General features: G+C 38.1%; 1 protein-coding gene across 4 annotated transcripts in view; it reads right to left on the bottom strand.

Moving 5' to 3' along the window:
- The window catches only part of MED1 (mediator complex subunit 1), a 30,391-nt gene extending 10,660 nt beyond the window's left edge, over positions 1–19,731 (bottom strand). The window contains exons 1-14 of one of the 4 annotated variants that reach the window (XM_025439598.3): positions 19,488–19,731; positions 17,319–17,425; positions 14,372–14,450; positions 12,116–12,170; positions 11,880–12,012; positions 11,159–11,187; positions 8,298–8,369; positions 7,772–7,846; positions 7,166–7,239; positions 6,068–6,157; positions 4,146–4,257; positions 3,161–3,285; positions 2,781–2,899; positions 962–1,163 (exon numbers count right to left, since the gene is read on the bottom strand). In XM_025439598.3, the coding sequence (XP_025295383.1) occupies positions 962–1,163; positions 2,781–2,899; positions 3,161–3,285; positions 4,146–4,257; positions 6,068–6,157; positions 7,166–7,239; positions 7,772–7,846; positions 8,298–8,369; positions 11,159–11,187; positions 11,880–12,012; positions 12,116–12,170; positions 14,372–14,450; positions 17,319–17,425; positions 19,488–19,512 (1,297 nt within the window). In that variant the 5' untranslated portion in view covers positions 19,513–19,731. Of the gene's footprint in view, positions 1–961; positions 1,164–2,780; positions 2,900–3,160; positions 3,286–4,145; positions 4,258–6,067; positions 6,158–7,165; positions 7,240–7,771; positions 7,847–8,297; positions 8,370–11,158; positions 11,188–11,315; positions 11,572–11,609; positions 11,830–11,879; positions 12,013–12,115; positions 12,171–14,371; positions 14,452–17,318; positions 17,426–19,487 lie in introns of those variants that run through there. The other 3 variants (XM_049114716.1, XM_049114718.1, XM_049114717.1) reach the window with 3 other exon arrangements.
- Between the last annotated feature and the right edge of the window lie 807 nt (positions 19,732–20,538).

Here is a 20,538-nt window from a genome sequence, read left to right as displayed (position 1 = left end):
AAAAAAAAAAAAACTAATTTTCAGATGCTCTGAAACTACTTGGAAAATTCTCCCAGGATTCAAGTACACGAAATAGAAGGGCCATAAGCACACTTGCACATGCTCTGTGTCATTACTGTAACTCTAAAATTTCTCATTTCTAAAGCAGTTCTTATTCCAAAAAAGGTATCTCCTGATTTACCTTCCTTGTTTCATTTTGCCTGCCATTCATACATCTCTATTACTGAAGTGTTTTACGATTAAGGTAAAAAAATTAACTGCAGTTAATTAGAGTTGCCAAAATTCTCATCAGTATTTTAACAGCAAACTGTGTTTGAAAAATATCAGCATTCCAGAATCCAGGGAGAAAAAAAAGGTCATGGGTCTTACTCCCTTTTAAGCTACATGCTTAAGTTCCCCAAAGAATGAGGACAGGAAACATACTCAGGCAAGACTAAAAGCTAGGAAGCATTGTCCTAACAACCTAAAATGTAGATCTCAAGGAATAGTCTCTGGGACACATGGCAGAGCATATGACTCTTGGTCTCAGGGTTGTGAATTACAGCTGCACTGCGTGTAGAGATTATTTAAAAAGAAAAAAAAAAAGAAATCTCTTCCCACAGCATCCCTTCTACCTTCTATAAGGCTCAGGCACTTAGATACCTAATTATATCACCGTATGCAGAAAAAGAGTAAGTCCATTGCAAAAAACAGTGGTTTCCAAATCCCAATTTATAGATTGGTTCCATCATAATTATATGTGGAGCTTAAACTAGATTCCCAACTCCTCCCCACTGAGATTCTAATTCCGTTCACTTGTGAATGGAAACCAGTTATAAAAGTTCTACAGATTAAAAGAAAAAAAAAACAGACACACAAAAAACAAAACTCTACAGGTGATATGCTAAGCCAGCAAATTAGAGAACCAGGAGAGCAAACAGTTTCCATTTGCCAGTAAGTATATCAAGAGGAAAGGCAGTACCTTCTTTCAGAATAGTTCTTTTGACACAACTTCCTATTAGGGTGTTATAGGCCACTTGATGTCTGATCAGATTTAGGATAAGAGGAACTCGGCCAGGGTGCTGAAAGGTGATTTTGCTAACTAGGGTTCCCTGTAGACTTCGGCCATCTGGAAGAGGAGCATCCTTGTTGAGGAAATAGCAGTGCTGCTGACCTGGAAGAGCCTGGCAAAAAGAACAAAGCAAATGAACACTATCAACTCACCCAACATACTCCAACCACAAAATAACCTGGGAAAAACCCCTACTCCTCAAAAATCAGCAACAGTTTCTCATTGGACAATAAAATTCCACAGTGAATTCTTTGGTCAGCTAATGTTATAAATGCCAATTACTCACTTGGCTGAAAAGACCCCTCTTCTATAAATGTTCTATTAGTGGTTTCTTAACATAGCTAACAAAAATTACCTCAGAAATCTGTATAAAAGAGGTTCCTGAACCCTAAGTGCAAAATCCGTATTTTTTAAAAACTTTTTATTTATTTTTATTTATTTATTCATCATGAGAGACAGAGACAGACAGAGACACAGGCAGAGGGAGAAGCAAGCTCAATGCAGGGAGCCTGATGTGGGACCCGATCCCGGGACTCCAGGATCACGCCCTGAACTGAAGGCAGACGCTCAACCACTGAGCCACCCAGGGATACCCCAAAATCCGTATTTTTAATAAAACACTCCGTATAATATAATTGCAATACAGAATTTTGGAACTACTACTTTAGTCTAGACCATCCTCAAACATTCAAATAAATTCAAGTCCAGATGAGGTTTTAGACCTTCCTTAATTTATTCATTCTAGCACTTTCTTCTCTGTATGTACTTAAAGGATCTTGTCAGATTATAAGCTCATTACACTTGAAAGAATGAAACATTAATGGGCAGCCCCGGTGGCTCAGTGGTTTAGCACTGCCTTCAGCCCAGGGCGAGATCCTGGAGACCCGGATCGAGTCTCACGTCAGGCTCCCTGCATGGAGCCTACTTCTCCCTCTGCCTGGGTCTCTGTCTCTCTCTCATGAATAAATAAGTAAAATCTTAAAAAAAAAAAAAAAAAAATTAAGAATTCTTAACATCGGGCAACCCAGGGGGCTCAGCGGTTTAACACCACCTTTGGCCCAGGGCGTGATCCTAGAGGCCCGGGATTGGGTCCCGCATCGGGCTCCCTGCGTAGAGCTTGCTTCTCCCCGACTGTGTCTCTGCCTCTTTCTCTGTCTCTCATGAATAAATAAATAAAATCTTAAAAAACAAAAACAAAAACAAAAAAACCCTTAACATCTGGGACGCCTGGGTGGTTCAGTGGTTGAGTGTCTGCCTTGGCTCAGGATGTGATCTGGGATCCGGGATCAAGTTCCACATTGGGCTCCCTGCAGGGAACCTGCTTCTCCCTCTGCCTATGTCTCTGCCTCTCTGCTTCTCTCTCTCTCTCTCTCTCTCTCTGTCTCATGAATAAATAAAATCTTTAAAAAAAAAAAAAAAAAGGAAAAAAATGGGAAAAAAAAAAGAATTCTTAACATCTACTTAGAAGCTTATCAAAGTTCAGGATACCATTAAGAGACTTCATCTGAAATTTTGGCCATGAAATATACATTGTTATTTCCTGACTTGGAAGCTCATGCTCTTTTTCTTCAGTATGTTTCAGAAATTTCTGTAATTTCCTGCCTGAATGAGAAACTAGGATATGATCCAGTAGTCCAAAAGAATGTTCCTGACCTCAGTAATCCTATAAAGGAAGATTCTGATCTCGGGTTCAAATATAATCTACGACAATCTATGGGGCCTTACTTACAGCATAAAATCTCATGTTGTGATTCAAAGGTATGGGGTCAGGGTCCTTTGACAGCTCAAACTGAGTGATCAGTTCATAGAGGGGTACATAAGTTGGTTGAGTTTCAAACAATGGAATTCCTGGAAAAATAAGAATCAACATAATGATCACAATAACATCAAAATGTTGACAGCTCAGTTTTCCCTTCATGACTTCTATTTCTTTCACCCATTTATTGAAAAAGTACTTATTAAGCACTTACTAATACAAAACATCATGACATTTATACCCATCAGTACTTTTTCGAGGCCTGCAAGACTGAAGAGGTCTAAGATCATCTGAATTTGAAGTTTGTTTTTCACATTTTTAACAAGAATTAATGCTTGATGCTTAAAACTCACCTGTGCAGTTCTGAAGTTTCTGAACAAATGCTCTAGATACTGGGATTGGTTGGGGAAATTTCAAGAAGAAACAGGCAGGAAGATCAACACTGTTGGCACTGGTGATTGAGGAGAAGGAGGGGGTCCTTCAAAAAAAAAAAAAAAAAGAAGAAGGGGGTGGGTTGGATTTTGACTTGATATAAAAATGAAAAATCTAAACATCCATTCTAAGACATGTCCATATCATTTAACAAAAGCCTATCAAAAGTTTCCTCTTTTGAGGCACCTGGTTGACTCAGTCAGTAGAGCATTCAACTCTTGATCTTGGGGTTGAGTTTGAGCCCCATATTAGGTGTAGAGATTAAATGTTTTTTAAAAAGTTCACTTTTGGGGAGCTTAGGTGGCTTAATCGGTTGAGCATCTGACTCCGGATGGCTCACTTAAGCAACTGACTCTTGATTTCAGCTCAGGTCATGATCTCAGGGTTGTGGATCAATCTCCATATTCAGTGCAGTCTACTTGTCCCTCTTCCTCTGTTCCTCTCTCCTGCTCTCATGCACATGTGCACTCTCTCAAATAAATAAATGATAAATCTTTAAAAAAAAGTTCATTCTTTCAACTTTCTTCCCCCAGTTTCAAAACATCCTATTTATTAACCCTTAAGTATTTAATCAAGCATCTATCTTGAGCTTGAGCTATTATCTGGAACACCAAATCAATACAAGTCCCATGATCAACAGAAGAAAAAAAAAGAAGAACCAGTCAATAAACCAGTGGATTTAGTATAGTTCTTCTCTTTCTCTCTCAGGATAGATAATCTGTTCTATATGTTCAGAGAAGAACATTCAAATTGATATTGAAGAGAGAAATTAAATGAATTTTTTAAAAAAGCCAATCTCCAAAAAGTCAAGTGAGAAAAGAGGCAAGTGAAAGTAATAACTTGTTTCATACTGGCTTGAAGCTGAAAAAAATGAACTTTGCTATGCTAGAATTGTATTTAACTTACCATTTGTTGTCAACTGGATGTGACCCCATAATTAATGGTGCAATTGGGAGTTTATACATAGCAGATGTTCCTTCAATTGTCACTGATGCGTTCATGCCCAATGATCGAGGAACTGAGAAAAGGAAAGAAAAAAGGTACTCTCTCCAAAGTAACACAAATAAATAAGGATCTTAACATTTAAAAACAAAAAACAGGCTTAACTTCCGCATAATTTGTCTGCCATAATTTGTCAGATACTGTAATACCTATATGACTTAGAAATGCGAGAAGCTATCTTCTACAACCTATATTTCTGTCAGTAAGTAAAGCAAAATATAAGAAACAATGCAGTCCAAAGAAAAAAAAAATTTTAAAGACTCAATACCAACATTTATTTTCTCCAATTCCAGAATTCATTTAAATAGAATTAGGATTATAGAACAGTCAACAACTAAAGTTATAAGGGGACCAAATGAGGTATTAGGCCATTTCCCACTGTTTTAGTGTATTAAAATGGAAATAGAGGGGCGTGTGGGTGGCTCAGATTCTTGATCTCATCTAAGGTCTTGATCTCAGGGTTGTGAGTTCAAACTTCATGTTGGGCTTTCTCATTCTTCTAATGAGAAAAAAAAATTTTTTTTAATGCAAACAGAAGGGACGGCTGGGTGGCTCAGCAGTTTAGCACCTGCCTTTAGCCCAGGGCGTGATCCTGGAGTCCCAGGATCGAGTCCCACATCAGGCTCCCTGCATGGAGCCTGCGTCTCCCTCTGCCTGTGTCTCTGCCTCTCGTTCTCCATGTCTCTCAAGAATAAACAGATAAAGGGATCCCTGGGTGGCGCAGCTGTTTAGCGCCTGCCTTTGGCCCAGGGCGTGATCCTGGAGACCTGGGATCAAATCCCACGTAGGGCTCCCGGTGCATGGAGCCTGCTTCTCCCTCTGCCTGTGTCTCTGTGTCTCTGCCTCTCTCTCTCTCTCTGTGTGACTATCATTAAAAAATATATATATATTTTTAAAAGAATAAACATAAAATCTTTAAAAAAATGCAAATAGAAAATAACATCCATTATTGTATTTTTTAGTAAGTTGGCTAATCTCTTCACCTTTAAAGTAATAATTAAAGGGGATTGTTTTAGGTCAAATGGTTTATACCTTTTCATTAATTCATTTACTCCAGTGTAACACCAAATCAATACAAGTCCCATGATCAACAGAAGAAAAAAAAAAGAACCAGTCAATAAACCAGTGGATTTAGTATAGTTCTTCTCTTTCTCTCTCAGGATAGACAATGTGTTCAAAAGCACCTATTAAGCTTTATATTATTATGTATGTGTATGTACACATGTATCTGTACTTAAGAGTATTTGTGTGTGTGTGTCTCAGATTCAAACTCTTTTTTTTTTTCTTTTTTTTTTTTTTTTTAATTTTTATTTATTTACTTATGATAGTCAGAGAGAGAGAGAGAGAGAGAGGCAGAGACACAGGCAGAGGGAGAAGCAGGCTCCATGCATCGGGAGCCTGATATGGGATTCGATCCCGGGTCTCCAGGATCACGCCCTGGGCCAAAGGCAGGCGCCAAACCGCTGCGCCACCCAGGGATCCCAGATTCAAACTCTTGATAGAAACAGCAAACCTTCGGGGCAGCCTGGGTGGCTCAGTGGTTTAGCGCTGCCTTCAGCCCAGGGCCTGATTGTGAAGACCCAGGATTGAGTCCCATGTCAGGCTCCCTGCATGGAGCCTGCTTCTCCCTCTCCCTCTCTGCCTCTCTCTCTCTCATGAATAAATAAATAAAATCTTAAAAAAAAAAAAAAAAAATGAAAAAAACAGCAAACTTTGGTAGAAAGTAGCAAATCAGGAAATACACAACCAGGCTTGGACATTCAAATTATTTTAAATATTCTTAAAACATTGAAGAAAACCTTCAATTGCTTTTCAGTCAGTCTTACCATTATTCTCATGCAAAATGATGGGAGATGTAGTCTTATCATCCAGCAGGTCAGAAGGAGAGGCATAGTACTTCAAGTTCATTAAATGACCTACGAAAAATAAAACATCACTATTTTTATCAAATAAAGAAAAACATTCCAATTTCTACAAAACTATATACGAGAAAATCGTTTCACAGATTAGAGGACTTATGCTCCAAAACAATTTATGAAATATGATGGAAGAAGAAGTACTGATTCTAGTAGCAACAATTTACTTTGCAATTTAAAAATGTAAGTGGGGGAAGGCAGGTATTAACACTTTAGAAACCATTTAAAAATACACAAGTGACTGCTAATTTTCTCCCTCTGCCTATAAATCCAAGGTAAAAAAATTAATGATTTGACCCCTTAACTAAAACAAAACATTTTTCCAGATGCCTAGATGGCTCAGTCAGTTAAGCAACTGCCTCTTGATTTCAGCTCAGCTCATGATCTTGGCTCCGTGCTCCACAGGGAGTCTGCTGAAGATTCTCTCTCTCCCTCTGCCCCTTCCCCTGCATACATGCACTGCCAGACTCGCTGGCTCACTCTCTCTCTCTCTCTCAAATACATAAATCTTTTTAAAAACAAAATAAGGGATCCCTGGGTGGCGCAGTGGTTTGGCGCCTGCCTTTGGCCCAGGGCGCGATCCTGGAGACCCGGGATCGAATCCCACATCGGGCTCCCTGTGCATGGAGCCTGCTTCTCCCTCTGCTTCTGTCTCTGCCTCTCTCTCTCTCTCTCTCTCTGTATGACTATCATAAATAAATAAATAAATAAATAAATAAATAAATAAATAAATAAATAAATAAATAAATTAAATTAAATTAAATTAAATTAAATTAAAAAAAAAACAAAATAAATAGGGTGCCTGGGTGGCTTAGATGGTTAAGCGTCTGCCTTCAGCTCAGGTCCTGAGATCAAGCCCCACATCGGACTCCCTGCTCAGCAGGGAGTCTGCTTCTCCGTCTCCCTCTACCTGCCCCTTGCTTGCACATGTACTCTCTCTAATGAATAAAATCTTTAAAAATAAATAAAATAAAATTTTTTCTAAGTAAGCAAAGTAGGATCACATACCCCCACTTCTTGGAGTAAGATAGCCAACACTTCCATGAAGAATCTTATCCAAGGGACCAGCATTGGTTGCTTTCCTGTGAGACAAATAATCTATGTTTGCTTGTATTAAAGTCCTGAAGGTATCAGTGCACAATGTGCTAAAGAGAAGCTGTTAAAAGTCTTAGAAGTATTGTAATGACTTGTCTTGTAACTGGGCATATACCAATTGTATTTCACTTCGAAGGTAGAGATTTTTTACAAGTATAAACCAGTAATATGGTGAACAAAAATTACAACTAGACTATTATTTATCAGATGTAAGGCCAGGTTTGACAAGTTTTCCAATAAAACTGATGGAATACCAACCAACGACTCAGACATTGAGAAAATGGAATGCAATAATTTGGGAAGTAAAAGGAGATGGAGAAGATATATGATATAGATAAAATACATAAAAATATGCACCTTAAATATAATACAGAACCCTAGTAACCCTCTAGATGAAAAGCTTTAAGAACAAAGTATCCAAAAATAATAATAATAAAAAAAATAAAAATTAAAAAAAGAAAAAAGAAGAACAAAGTATCCAGAAGGCTCATATAGAATTGATACCTTAGCCAGTCTTACCAATACATAACTGCCATTTTAGATAGATCCTGTTCTAAGGATTGGAGAGCCAAGTACATTTTAGTCTTCAGTTTGCTAGAAAGTAGATGAAGAGAACAAGAGTTAAAAAGTTGAAAAATACACACATACAAAAATTAACACAGCCTAGTGGGCAATTCTGTTTGAAAGAGCCAAGCTAATTAACAGAATCCCAGGTAGGTTAAAAATAAAAATAATGAGCCAGTTCCACAACAGCTAATTTTTTTTTCAGCTTAAAAATCAATGTGTTGAAGACATCTCAAGGATTATAGTCTCATTTAGCATTATATCCATTAACATAGATATTATTTATTTAAAATACCTTCAAAAGATATAAATTGGAAGCTATAAGTTGTCAGTATAAGAAGAAATCACAAACAAGATAGGGCAAAAAAAAAAAAAAAAAAAACAAGATAGGGCAAAAGACTTGGCAACTTTCTAAGCACAAGATGGTTTACAACTATACTGATTTTTCCAACAAAAGCAAAAAAAATTCAAAAATACTTACTTGTCCCCTGGAAGGTTATAAAGATTAACAAGACCCTTAAGGTGCTTAGAAAATTCATCAAAATTTTTTTCCCTATAAGGAGTTCAGGGGAGAGGGAAGAGAATAAAACATATAATTATTACTCAGCTTAATGCAAAGTACCAAAAATCATGGCAATATAAAACTAATTTTAATAATTTGCTTTACTCTTTTTTTCCCCCAAAGTTTTCTAGAATCAGTCAAAAGTAGCAAAAGAAAATGTTTTCCTAGGGCAGCCCCGGTGGCTCAGCAGTTTAGCGCCGCCTTCAGCCCCGGGCCTGATCCTGGAGACCTGGGATCGAGTCCCACGTTGGGCTCCCTGCATGGTGCCTACTTCTCCCACTGCCTGTGTCTCTGCCTCTCTCTCTCTCTTTCTCTCTCTTTCTGTCTCTCATGAATAAATAAGTAAAATAAAATAAAATAAAATAAAATAAAATAAAATAAAATAAAATAAAATAAAATAAAATAAAATAAAGAAAATGTTTTCCTTTCTCTACCCCATTTATCTGGAGAAGGTGCTCATAAGCATGATAAAAGATAGTAAAAAAGACCTAATAATTCATATACTCCAATAATTTGATCCTAAGTGATAAGACTTGGCTTAAATAAAAACACTTTGTTTTCCTCTTAATATGTAACTGAGATGACTGGATGTCATGAGGAAAATAAACTTTTGATTGGAGAGGAAATGCAAGTAAATAAATTGGAAATATAGAACACTTCCATGTATGTATATGACAATCTAAGAGCAGAGAGGAAAATGAACACTAGGAGACAGAGGGGAGACCTAGAGAAAGTAAGAGGAGTACTGTGGAGGCAAACGACAATTCTACAATGTTCCTATGACTGGACTTGCCCCAGGAAAAAGAAACTACTACCTAGACCCCTCGCTTCCTAAAACCCATTATTCAGGCTTGGATTCTTAGTCAACTGAGTTATGTGGGCTGGCTCAAGAATACAACACAACTCAACAATTCTAATTATCTTTATCTTTTTTCAAACTTAAAAAAAATGTCTCTTGAAAGCTAAATTGCCCTAACAATGTCAGATATTTAGTCAGGCATATACTAAGCAGATATTGAACACTTACTGCCCAAAATGCCATGAAAACAGTAAAAAGGGCAGCCCCAGTGGCCCAGTGGTTTAGCGCCGCCTTCAGCCCAGGGCGTGATCCTGGAGACCCGGGATCGAGTCCCGCGTCGGGCTCCCTGATGGAGCCTGCTTCTCCCTCTGCCTGTGTCTCTGCCTGCCTCTCTCTCTCTCTCTCTCTCTCAAATAAGTAAAAAAAAAAAAAAAAAAAAAAACAAACAAACCACAAGAGCAATAGCCAAAATACCCCTTACCTTAGGATCACGATCTATACAAAGCAACTACAAATAGCATGTAAAGGCTAATATTCTTTCTGAGCTTCTCACTTCAAAGTAAGCTTACAAGTTAACTTTAAAACACCACCGGAAAAAAAAAAAAAAAAAAAAAAAAAAAAACACCACCGGTTCGTAAATTGGTGGTCTCCTACTCTAGATTAGAACCAGAAATACTGGCTTTCTGGACTATTCTAGCAACACACTTTTGCTAGACTTAATTGATTCAATTAAGTCATAAAAAATGCTATTTTCATATTGCATTGCAGTTTTTAAAAGGTGGTTCAAATTTGGTGCTTTTGGTTATGAATACATTAAAATGATCACTGCAAAGTCTGAGTATAAAACTTTCCTCAATATTAACATCTTAAGACACTTCCATGAAGTATCTGAGAACTTTGCTATATTTAAGACATAAAATTAATGTAATGACTTTCTCAAAATCCCAGAAAGTAAATTTTCACTCAATTTAAAAGGAAAGGATAATCCAGAGGGAAATGCCATCAACTGCTAAGAAACTTTTTAAGTCTAGCATTTTTACTATGATGGGAGTTTATTACATAAATACTTTAAATGTAAAACAATTTTTCTCAAAGCGAATAAAAGTTCTTTCCATGTATAGACTCAAGTTTCTCAACCCTTAGCTGATTTAATAATTAAGTTCTATTTATTTTTGTTGCACACAGAATTCTTGAAGCTAGGTCAGTAGTTTTCAACCAGGAATGATTTTGCCCTCCAGGGAAAATGTGATGATATCTAGAGATATTTTTGATTGTCATGGGTCAGGAAATACTGACTAGTGGCGAGAGATCAAGGATGCAGTTAAACATCCTACAGTGCACAGGGCAGCCCCCTAGAGCAAAGGATTTTCCAATCCAAACTGTCAATACTACTAAGATTGAGAAATCCTGGGATAGATGGAGTAGGTTAAAAAGCCAAGCTAAGTCAATTCTGAAAGTGAACAAATACAGATGCTGAAAATCCTGATCCAAAAAAAATATGTTCCTCAGAAGAGTAACTTTTTTTTTTTAATGATTTTATTTATTTATTCATGAGATACAGAAGCAGAGATACAGGCAGAGGGACAAGCAGGCTCCCCGCAGAGAGCCTGATGCGGAACTCAATCCTAGGACCCCAGGACATGACTTGAGCCAAAAACAGCCACTCAGCCACTAAGCCACTCAGGCGTCCTCAGGAGAGTAACTTCTGACCAACCTCAAGACTGACTTATAGGGGTGTCTGGGTGGCCCAGTCAGCTAATCGTCTGCCTTCGGCTCAGGTCGTGATCTCAGGGTCCTGGAATCAAGCCCCACATCAGGCTCCCCATTTAGTGGGGAGCCCACTTCTCCCTCTGCCAATCCCCCTACTTGTGCTGTCAAGTAAATAAATAAAATCTTAAAAAAAAAAAAAACAAAAAAAACACAAGCCTAGCTACAAAGAATTATGTGCCAGTATCAGGGTATATAAATGTCATTTGCTTACCTTAGCTGCTGTACAAGTTCTGGACAGCTCTGAAATTAAAGAAATCACATTAAAACTTTAAACTACTTTAAGGCCTCTGAAAACATCAAAAATTTTTCTCTTTTGTTAGGAGCATATGCTTTATAACAAAAACATTAAAACTACAAAAAATCCTTACATTAAAATATCAAAAAGCATCTTCTTCCTACTTAATAAACCATAGGGTTGAGGTGGGAAATTAAATCTCAAAATATATGAAATAATTTATAAAGGAATCAACTTTCAGGAGCTTGTTTGAAACATTAGGACCTCTCTTTAAGTCCATATTCAATTGTCTGTTTACAAATATTAAATGTTCATCTCTATTACAGGATTTTTCAGAGACGTTAGCTATGTATAAGATTATCTGTCCTTGATTATTAGCTCTTTGAGGATAGGAACTTTAAGTTATTTATTTCTGTATCCCCAGCACCTATTGTTCAATTGCGGCTCATGTTTGTTGATATGAAATGGAAAGTGTTCCTCTAGTGTCTCCACTTGTCGAAGCCTTTGGATGATGTCAGAGATGGACCCATGTTATTCTAAATTCTAGAGCTACTGATAGTATAGCCCATCACATCATCTCTACAGTGGCTCATGAAAAAACCTAAACCCAAGCTATTTCAAACCCCAACAATTCATTTTAAAATTAATGTCCCTAAGTAAACCCCACAGATTCCAGTGAAATATCAACAACACATACCACAGGATTCTCCCCATGGTGAGCCACTTTTACATCACAAAGCTGTCCTGCAGGATCTAACTGCACTTCCACATAGAACATATCTGACGTGATGTAACATTCAGTGCCACTGGCACTGAGATGAGAGCCCAGTCTAGCAGGAACAAATCAAAACAAAAATTAATAGAAGACACATAAATAAAGCCACCCAAAGTCAACACTAAGTTAAATACTTCTGCCTGTGATAGACTACTTACCCATTCTGTCTTGCTATAGACTCCAAGCGGTCAGTCATTGCTGGTAAAGATGTTACTAGGAAAGGGTAAAAAAAAAAAAAAAAGAGAAAGAAAAAAAGAAAAAAGAAAAGAAAGAAAAGAAAAGAAAAGAAAAGAAAAGAAAAGAAAAGAAAAGAAAAGAAAAAAAGAAAAAGAAAAAAGAAAGAAATCACAAAACGCTCCAAACACTTAAATTTTATTCTTCAAAGACTGAAATATCCGAAAGAGTATATCCATCCTTCCAAGTCATTACATTCAATAGTTCAAATGCTTGTTAATTTGAACAAGTTCATTAGTAAGACTTAGTTGTGACCTAGGCAGTAGTAAGGGTCCAAAAAAAGATATATTTAGGGGTGGGGCACCTGGCTGGCTCAGTTAGTAGAGCATGCAACTCTTGATTTTGGGGTCATGAGTTGGAACCTCATGTTGAGGGGAAGGGGCCTTACTTTAAAAATCTATTTTTAAAAATTGTTGGACCTTTCTCCTCTTCCTTTTGCGTTGCTCAATTAGGACAAGTTATCTTTAACTTCAAAAAGACACCTGTATCTGCTAATGCTAGAATAAAGAAGATTAATATCAAAACCAAACCAACATAAAAACAAATATTCAATATTCACAGCAGCATTATTATTTCTAAAGGTGAAAACAAACCAAATGTCCATTCATGGGTGAATGTAGAAATAAAATGTGGTACATACAATTATTTAGCTTTTTTAAAAAAGGAAATCCAGATACATGCTACAACATAGATAAACCCTGAAGACAGTAGGCTATGTGAAAAGCTAGTCACAAAAGGACAGATACTATTTGATTCCACTTATATGAAGTATCTGGAGTAGACAAATTCTTACAGACAGAAAGCAGAATGATGGTTACCAGCAGTTGAGGAGAGGGAGAAAGAAGTTATTGTTTAGTAAGTACAGAGCTTCAGCTTAGAAAGATGAAAAGGTTCTGAAGATGGATAGTGGTGGTGATGGTTACACAACAATGCGATGGACTTAACGCCACAATTTTTTTAAAAAGTACCATCCTCTGTCTCTACATATTTCCAGATTGGGAAGGGCTACCAGAGTTTTTCAATATGCAGACTCTATGTTGAGTTGGAAGAAGCAAAAGTAGGATCTTCTACATTTTGATGAACTAAACAAGGATTCTTAACCATAGAGAAGAAAATGTTAGGAGGGGCGATGAAGGTTGTAGGAGCCCACTCTCAAACTTGAGATCTCAAAGGACACCCAAGGGAGAAAAAAAAAAAACAGTATTCAACTGAATGAGGCTCCTTTGTGATAGATCAGAGTCAAATCTGTTTTTACTTTCATTCTCCCACAAAACACACAAAACTAGTCATTATAAGCATGGATATTCAAACTCATGATTTAAATGTTATTTGCTTTCCTGACCTGAAAACACTGTCCATAAACAATGTAAAAATCTTTTATTAAAGTTAAAATGTCGATCTTCTCATTACAAGTTCATTAGAAGAGAACATATGAAGGAAAAAAAAGAACTTTCCCTTGCTAACTTATGGTTGGTTACCTTCCATCAATTATCTTTTGAATTTCTCACAGCCTCCAAAATAGATAAAAAATATATGTTTCGGGGATCCCTGGGTGGCTCAGCGGTTTAGCACCTGCCTTTGGCCCAGGGCGTGATCCTGGAGTCCTGGGATCGGGTCCCGCATCGGGCTCCTGGCATGGAGCCTGCCTCTCCTTCTGCCTGTGTGTGTGTGTGTGTGTGCGTCTCTATCATAAATAAATAAATCATATATATGTATATATACACACACACACACACACACACATACATATACATATATATATGTATGTATGTTTCGGGGATCCCCGAGTGGCTCAGCAGTTTAGCACGTGCCTTCAGCCCAGGACATGATCCTGGAGTCCTGGGATCAAGTCCCGCATCGGGCTCCCTGCATGAAGCCTGCTTCTCCCTCTGCCTATGTCTCTGCCTCTCTCTCTCTCTCTCTCTCTCTCTCTGTCTCTCATGAATGAATAAGTAAAATCTTAAAAAATAAATAAATATATAAATAAATATATATATTACATATATATATATATTTCAAGAGTTCAGGTAGGAACTCATCTCAACTCCATAGTAAAAGCAAAAGCATGCCTTGAATAGAAAGTTGATCTATCCCAATTTACATTACTTATGTAAGTATAAAACAGTCTTTTTAAAAAATTGGGCATTCTAAAAAAGCATATTTTAAACATGTTTACAAACCTTTGAGAGCTTTCTGCAAAGTCTCCAAACAGCTGACCAAATGTTGGTGCCCTCCAGAACTCATCACAACTCTCTTCTCCTGTATTAAGTAGGAAAACATAAGGTAAAACTGACCAAGCCAACAGTGTTTCAAGTAAAGGTACTTATTCTAGTAGCACTATTTCAGGATAATCTACACACTACATGCTATAGTCTGTATACTCTATATTCTCTATATACTCTAGATAATCTATAGACGCCTGTTACTCTGTCCATTCAGCCACAGGAGGAAAAGTTCATAAACATGGATACATCTATATCCATATACATGAAGATAGAAAAAGGTATGCCCTAATCTTATTTTAATTAGGAAGATCAAGTACAATAAATAAGATCAGCCTCCTGCATCCTAAGTTTAGTCAGTTAAATGAGGAGGCTCAGGTGATTTGGCAGTTCCCAAATCTAACAAGGTGATTCGCATGTAATCTAAGAAATAAAATCAAGCTTAGTAAAATAAGATTGACTCTAAGAGGGCAGCCGCGGTGGCACAGCAGTTTAGCGCCGCCTGCAGCCCAGGGCATGATCCTGGAGACCCAGGATTGAGTCCCGTATAGGGCTCCCTGCATGGAGCCTGCTTCTCCCTCTGCCTGTGTCTCTGCCCCTCTCTCTCTGTCTCTGTCTCTATGAATAAATAAATAAAATCTTTAAAAAAAAAAAAAAAAAAAAGATTGACTCTAAGAAACAAAGTGTAGTCCAGAAAAAGGGACTCCCAAAGAACAAAAGATTTAACATAGTTTTTTTTTTCTTTTTTTTTTTCTAATTTTTATTTATTAATGACAGTCACACAGAGAGAGAGAGAGAATGGGGCAGAGACATAGGCAGAGGGAGAAGCAGGCTCCATGCACCGGGAGCCCGACGTGGGATTCGATCCCGGGTCTCCAGGATTGCGCCCTGGGCCAAAGGCAGCCGCTAAACCGCTGCGCCACCCAGGGATCCCTGACATAGTTTTTCTAACCCTATCCAAAGAAGTTTCTCTCTCCAAAGGATTCCATTTCCTAGAAGTGTGAATAGTTTTAAGATACAAGGATAGCTTTTCAGGCTTTTCCATGGCCTAAATCCATCTCTCTTTGTTTTAATTCCACCTCACAAAACAAACATCTGATTAATTAATAATCTGGGTTCCCTTGTACCTTGAATAGATAAGGGGTTGCTCTGAACAGTGGATACCAATATTTTGGTAAGTGGAAAGATAAACTCTCTGTGGTAAATTAATAAATTGGCAGTCTGATTTACATTTTAATCTACTGAGATTTTGTTACTATTGCAGTTGTTGAAAATTCTTATAAGTCTTAATATATTAATAAAATTAGGTTTCTGATTCTGCAAAGTGAGAAGTAGACAGTGGAAGCTATGGTAACCAAACCAAGACTCCGGTTCCCCATGAGAGGGTCTTAGTAGCCACCTGGAATTTTTCTATCTCACAATGTCTCTTTAATGACAATATCATTTACAGAACAAATTTCAAATTAGAATATGGCTACTCTGTAACGTAAAATGAAAACCTCTGAATCCCCAAACTGCAAAAATTGCCTTTTATTAAGACATTAAACAAAACAATACAAAACAAAACCCCACATTCTATGTATGTAATCCTCAGCCAGAAGACATTCACACATTTGTCAAATTTGCAGTTACAGAAATCTTTTAGCAACACACAATTTAATATGCATTATCTCACTTGATTCTTACAACAAAACTAGTGGAAAAGTAAACTGATACTCTGTGCCTCTGCATTCCAGATGAGGAAACTCAGAGTCAATAATTTGTCCAAAGTAAGTCTTTTGATAGCAAATTTAGTTCTTTTACTAGGGCTATACAGATATGATCATTTTATTATTTTTATTTTTTTTAGATATGATCAGTTTTAACACTAATAAATCTACTAAACCGAACTTACTCTGTACTCAAAGTAAGATTTGGTGGGGAGGAGTGGAACTTTCATTGAAATATAAATAACATATACAAAAAAGGTATATGGCTCTTAAGTGAAAAGATCTATGAATTATCACAAAGTGAACACACCCATATAACACTGCCCAGGTCAAATCATTGAAGTTAAATTTTCCTGCATCATTTGACTACCACTGGAATCATGGATGAACTTTAAATAGCCAGTTCCTATGCCCTGTCTTCACTTAAGGGCTCCTGATACTGGCAAATGATTCAAAAAACAGTACTATAGAGGAAAAGGTAGACAGAGTGAACAGGTGAAGCTAATTAAGAATCAATCACAAACTCCAGGGAGGCCTGTGTGAGGCAGTCAGTTTAGCATCCAACTCTTCGTTTTGGCTCAGGCCGTGATCTCAGCCCAAGCACAGAGCCTGCTTGAGTCCTTCTCCCTCTCCCTCTGCCCCTCCCCCCTGCACTCATGCTCTCTTGAGCTCTCTAAAATAAATAAATATTTTAAAAAAATCAATTGTGGGATCCCAGGGTGGCTCAGCAGTTTGGCGCCTACCTTCGGCCCAGGGCGTGATCCTGGAGGCCCGGGCTCCCTGCATGGAGCCTGCTTCTCCTTCTGTCTATGTCTCTGCCTCTCTCTCTCTCTCTCTCTCTCTCATGAAAAATAAATAAAATCTTAAAAAAAAAAAATCAATTGCAAACTCTAGTAGAAGTATATATACAATGAAAATACTATTTCGTTAGAATCAAGTGGCTTGAGGTGCCTGGGTGGCTCAGTTGGTCTGACTCTTGATTTCGGCTCAGGTCATGATCTCAGGGTCCTTTAAGAGTCTCTCTTTCCTTCTCCCTCTGACCGACCCCCCAACCTACTCCCTGCCCACCTCTCTCTCTTTCAAAAAAGCTGAGGAGATACCCTATAATAACTAGTTTGAAAAAAATTTACACAGGGAGCTTAGCTTATTAAATAATTATCTAAGCATAACACTTTATCCATTACATTAATCCTCACCATGACTTGACGCACAAGCTTAATGGTTTCACTCCAAGGTCTATTTTGGTTAAATTTTGCATGGAGCCGTTCCAAGAGAGAACTCATCTTACTCAGCTTCTCCGATTCTACGATATAAATCAGAAAACATTATTAGAAACTTTCCTTTCCAGACCTTCCACAATCTTTCTTGCAAAAAGAAACTCCCACACTTCAACCTGGTAAGAACTCAGTTGAAATATTTTTCAATACCATTTACTTCAAAACATACAAATTATTTACTTTTAATAACAAAATGACACAGAAATTGGGTTCTAAACTAATGAGCACCACAGAACATAACTGATTTCTATCCAGTCTTTTAATGAAAACCAAAAAAAGAACCACCTCTAACCATGTTTTGGGGTCAAGACTACAAGACTGTTTTGGGGTTAGTGACAAAATCATTTCATGATATGCATGAATCCCTTGCATGATATATGAAAAGCATACATTTGAACATGGCCTTACTTTGGTTAGTTGGTTTTCAATGTGAAATGCAGACTTTGATGTAATTCTAAGAGAACAATACAGAAGTATTATCAAGAAAATAGGCTGTATTTGCCATTTTCATTTTTCCTGTTTGAATTCAAACTAAAACTATATGGATAGGAAATATGTCAATGACTAAAGGATGAGCTTCTAGCAGAGCTAAGAGAAAGGTGGAAAAGTCCTCAGTTTCCTGGGCTATGAGTGAACAAAGATCTTATGCTCTCCAGCCTTCCTAATTTTTATTACTGAATTATAATTTTTATTTTTGAATTTTTGTTATTTTACTACTGAACTATAGCTTTATTTCTATTAAATTTTTTACTTTTGAAATATAGGTGATCCTTCCTCTAATTCTTACACTTCTTAGGACCTGTTCTAGAGACCACTGGCAATGCAAAAACTCAATACACCTGAGATGGTATCTGTGAAGGGGTGTGCGTAAGTTAACGTGGAAATAACCATCACAGAAAGCAAAATGAGATATGCTGTTAAAAACAGACACATTACAATTGAAACACAAAAAAGGAAAATCTCATTATTAGTTGTGGGGAGATTACAGAAAAGGTGACAGTTGATATTGGCATTGAAAGATAAATAATCTCAGCAATCAGAGTTAACGCAGTGACATTTTCTAAATCAAGATTCAAATTCCTTCCTCCAATGTCCTCATCTTCTGGAAAACCGGTTTGGGGACTGTTTCAGCCAGCTTACAGTTCTGGACACATTGTTGGCAATTCCCACTTTCAAGACTCATTCACACATGATTTTATGTGCTGGGGATATAGAAATGAGCAAACTAGACAAAATTCCTGCCTCATCAAGTTTCCATTTTACATTCACCAATCCTCTGCACCCAAGGAGTATACCTTTTTTCTTCCTCTCCTTTAAAATACTCCCCTCCCTTTTCCTTGAGAAGCCTGATGATAAATACTTTACACGAATGATCAAACACTTTTTGTGCCAGGTACTACACAACGATGCGTAAGACAAGGTGCTCAAAGTGGAGAAGATGGGTAAACATAATACAGTGATCCTTATTAACAAAACTATATCCAAAATGCTAAGGAAGCATTTAAGAGTGTAGGACTTTAGAGAATCTAAGTAAGGTTCCACAGAAAAGTTGTTTTTCAGCAGTTGTGAGTTAGTCCAGCCATTGAAAGGATGAAATTCAACGCATTTCATAAACATACAATAGTGTAAGTCTGGACATTGTAACGTTCCATGGAACTACTAGCTTTTAAAATCATAAGGTCCTAATCATTTCATTCACGCCAAAACATTCTCCGATATTTGACACACAGCTCTGTATTTTTTTAATGTCATTATTCAGATATCTCTTCTGAAACGAGGTGTAAGCAGGTTTTAGATTCACTCGCCTGGTCTTCCATCAACTTTAGGCTAAAAACGTTCCGAGGCCCAAGTGATTGTCCCTAGCTATGCAGGAAACCTTCATAGAAGTTGAGAGCCCCCATCACCCGAGACTCAGATCCTTGCATCACCAACGAAGGCACAGTCAGAAGCTATCCCGCCTCCTGGACTCCACGACCTCAGGAGCGTTGCCCCTGCAGAGGCATCGGGCCACCCCCACCCCAGCTCCTCTCACAGATTGGCTCCCCCAAGCTGCGTCCCGCCCCCTGCATTCCCCCTCAAGTCACTCACCCTCGGTTTCCCCCTGAGCCTTCATCCTGACGGTGGGGAGGTCCTGAGTCCTACACAAGAGGATAAACCCTTCCCCACCACTAACGAGGGAACCAAGTTGGTTCGGGCTCCCGGGAGGCAGGGGAACAACCGTCCCCACTCTTCCCGGGAAGGCTCAGTCTGAAGTCCCCGGCGGCAAGAAGAGAAGGGCGCTCCCGGCCGCCGCCATCTTCCCAACGGAACTTCCCAAATATCGCGAGATTAACCGTGATCCTGCGAGAGATAGGAAAAAGGCTGGGCACCAAAATATCGCGAAAAATAGTGAATGCAGTGCTTCTCGCGAGATTCTTCTAATCACGCCTTCCCTTAGCTTTCGGTCACCTGAAGGTTTACTTACTGCTCTCGAGTACCGTGTTTGCCGTCTGCTGGCGCTCAACCTCGCTTCCAAGTGGCAAAGGAGTTCGTAAATTAAAATCCTGGGATCTCTTTACTGACTAGCATTTCAAAGAATATAGGTACCAGAAATATTTTGTTGAAGATAATACGCTGGGCAGCCCGGGTGGCTCAGCGGTTTAGCGCCGTCTTCAGCCTGGGGCATGATCCTGGAGACCTGGGATCGAGTCCCATGTCGGGCTCCCTGCATGGAGCCGACTTCTCCCTCTGCCTGTGTCTCTGTCTCTGTCTCTCTCTCTCTCTCTCTCTGTCTCTCGTGAATAAATAAAATAAAATAATATAAAATAAAAGATAATACGCTTTATTGAGATACTAGGTGGAAACATGAAAATGGTATTGGGTCTTTGTAACACAGCGTTCCAAGCCAGCCCAATTCACTTAATTCCCATTTCCCAATTTTTTCCTCAAATTTCAGAAATATTTCTCACGCAATAACGGTTTTTTGGTTTTGGGGTTTTTTGTTTTTTGTTTTTTAAGATCTGGGAGGTTTTAAATTAAGGTAAACTTGTAGCAGTCAGAGCATCGGATGCTTTTAATTATATACTAAGGTGTATGACTACTAGTGTTCCTATCTGGTAATCATAGTAAAACAAGCAGTTTAGCTTGTACTCCACAATAC

Source organism: Canis lupus, chromosome 9, assembly GCF_003254725.2.
Source record: "Canis lupus dingo isolate Sandy chromosome 9, ASM325472v2, whole genome shotgun sequence".
Lineage (NCBI taxonomy): Eukaryota > Metazoa > Chordata > Mammalia > Carnivora > Canidae > Canis > Canis lupus.
This window is presented reverse-complemented; position numbering and strand designations above follow the sequence as displayed.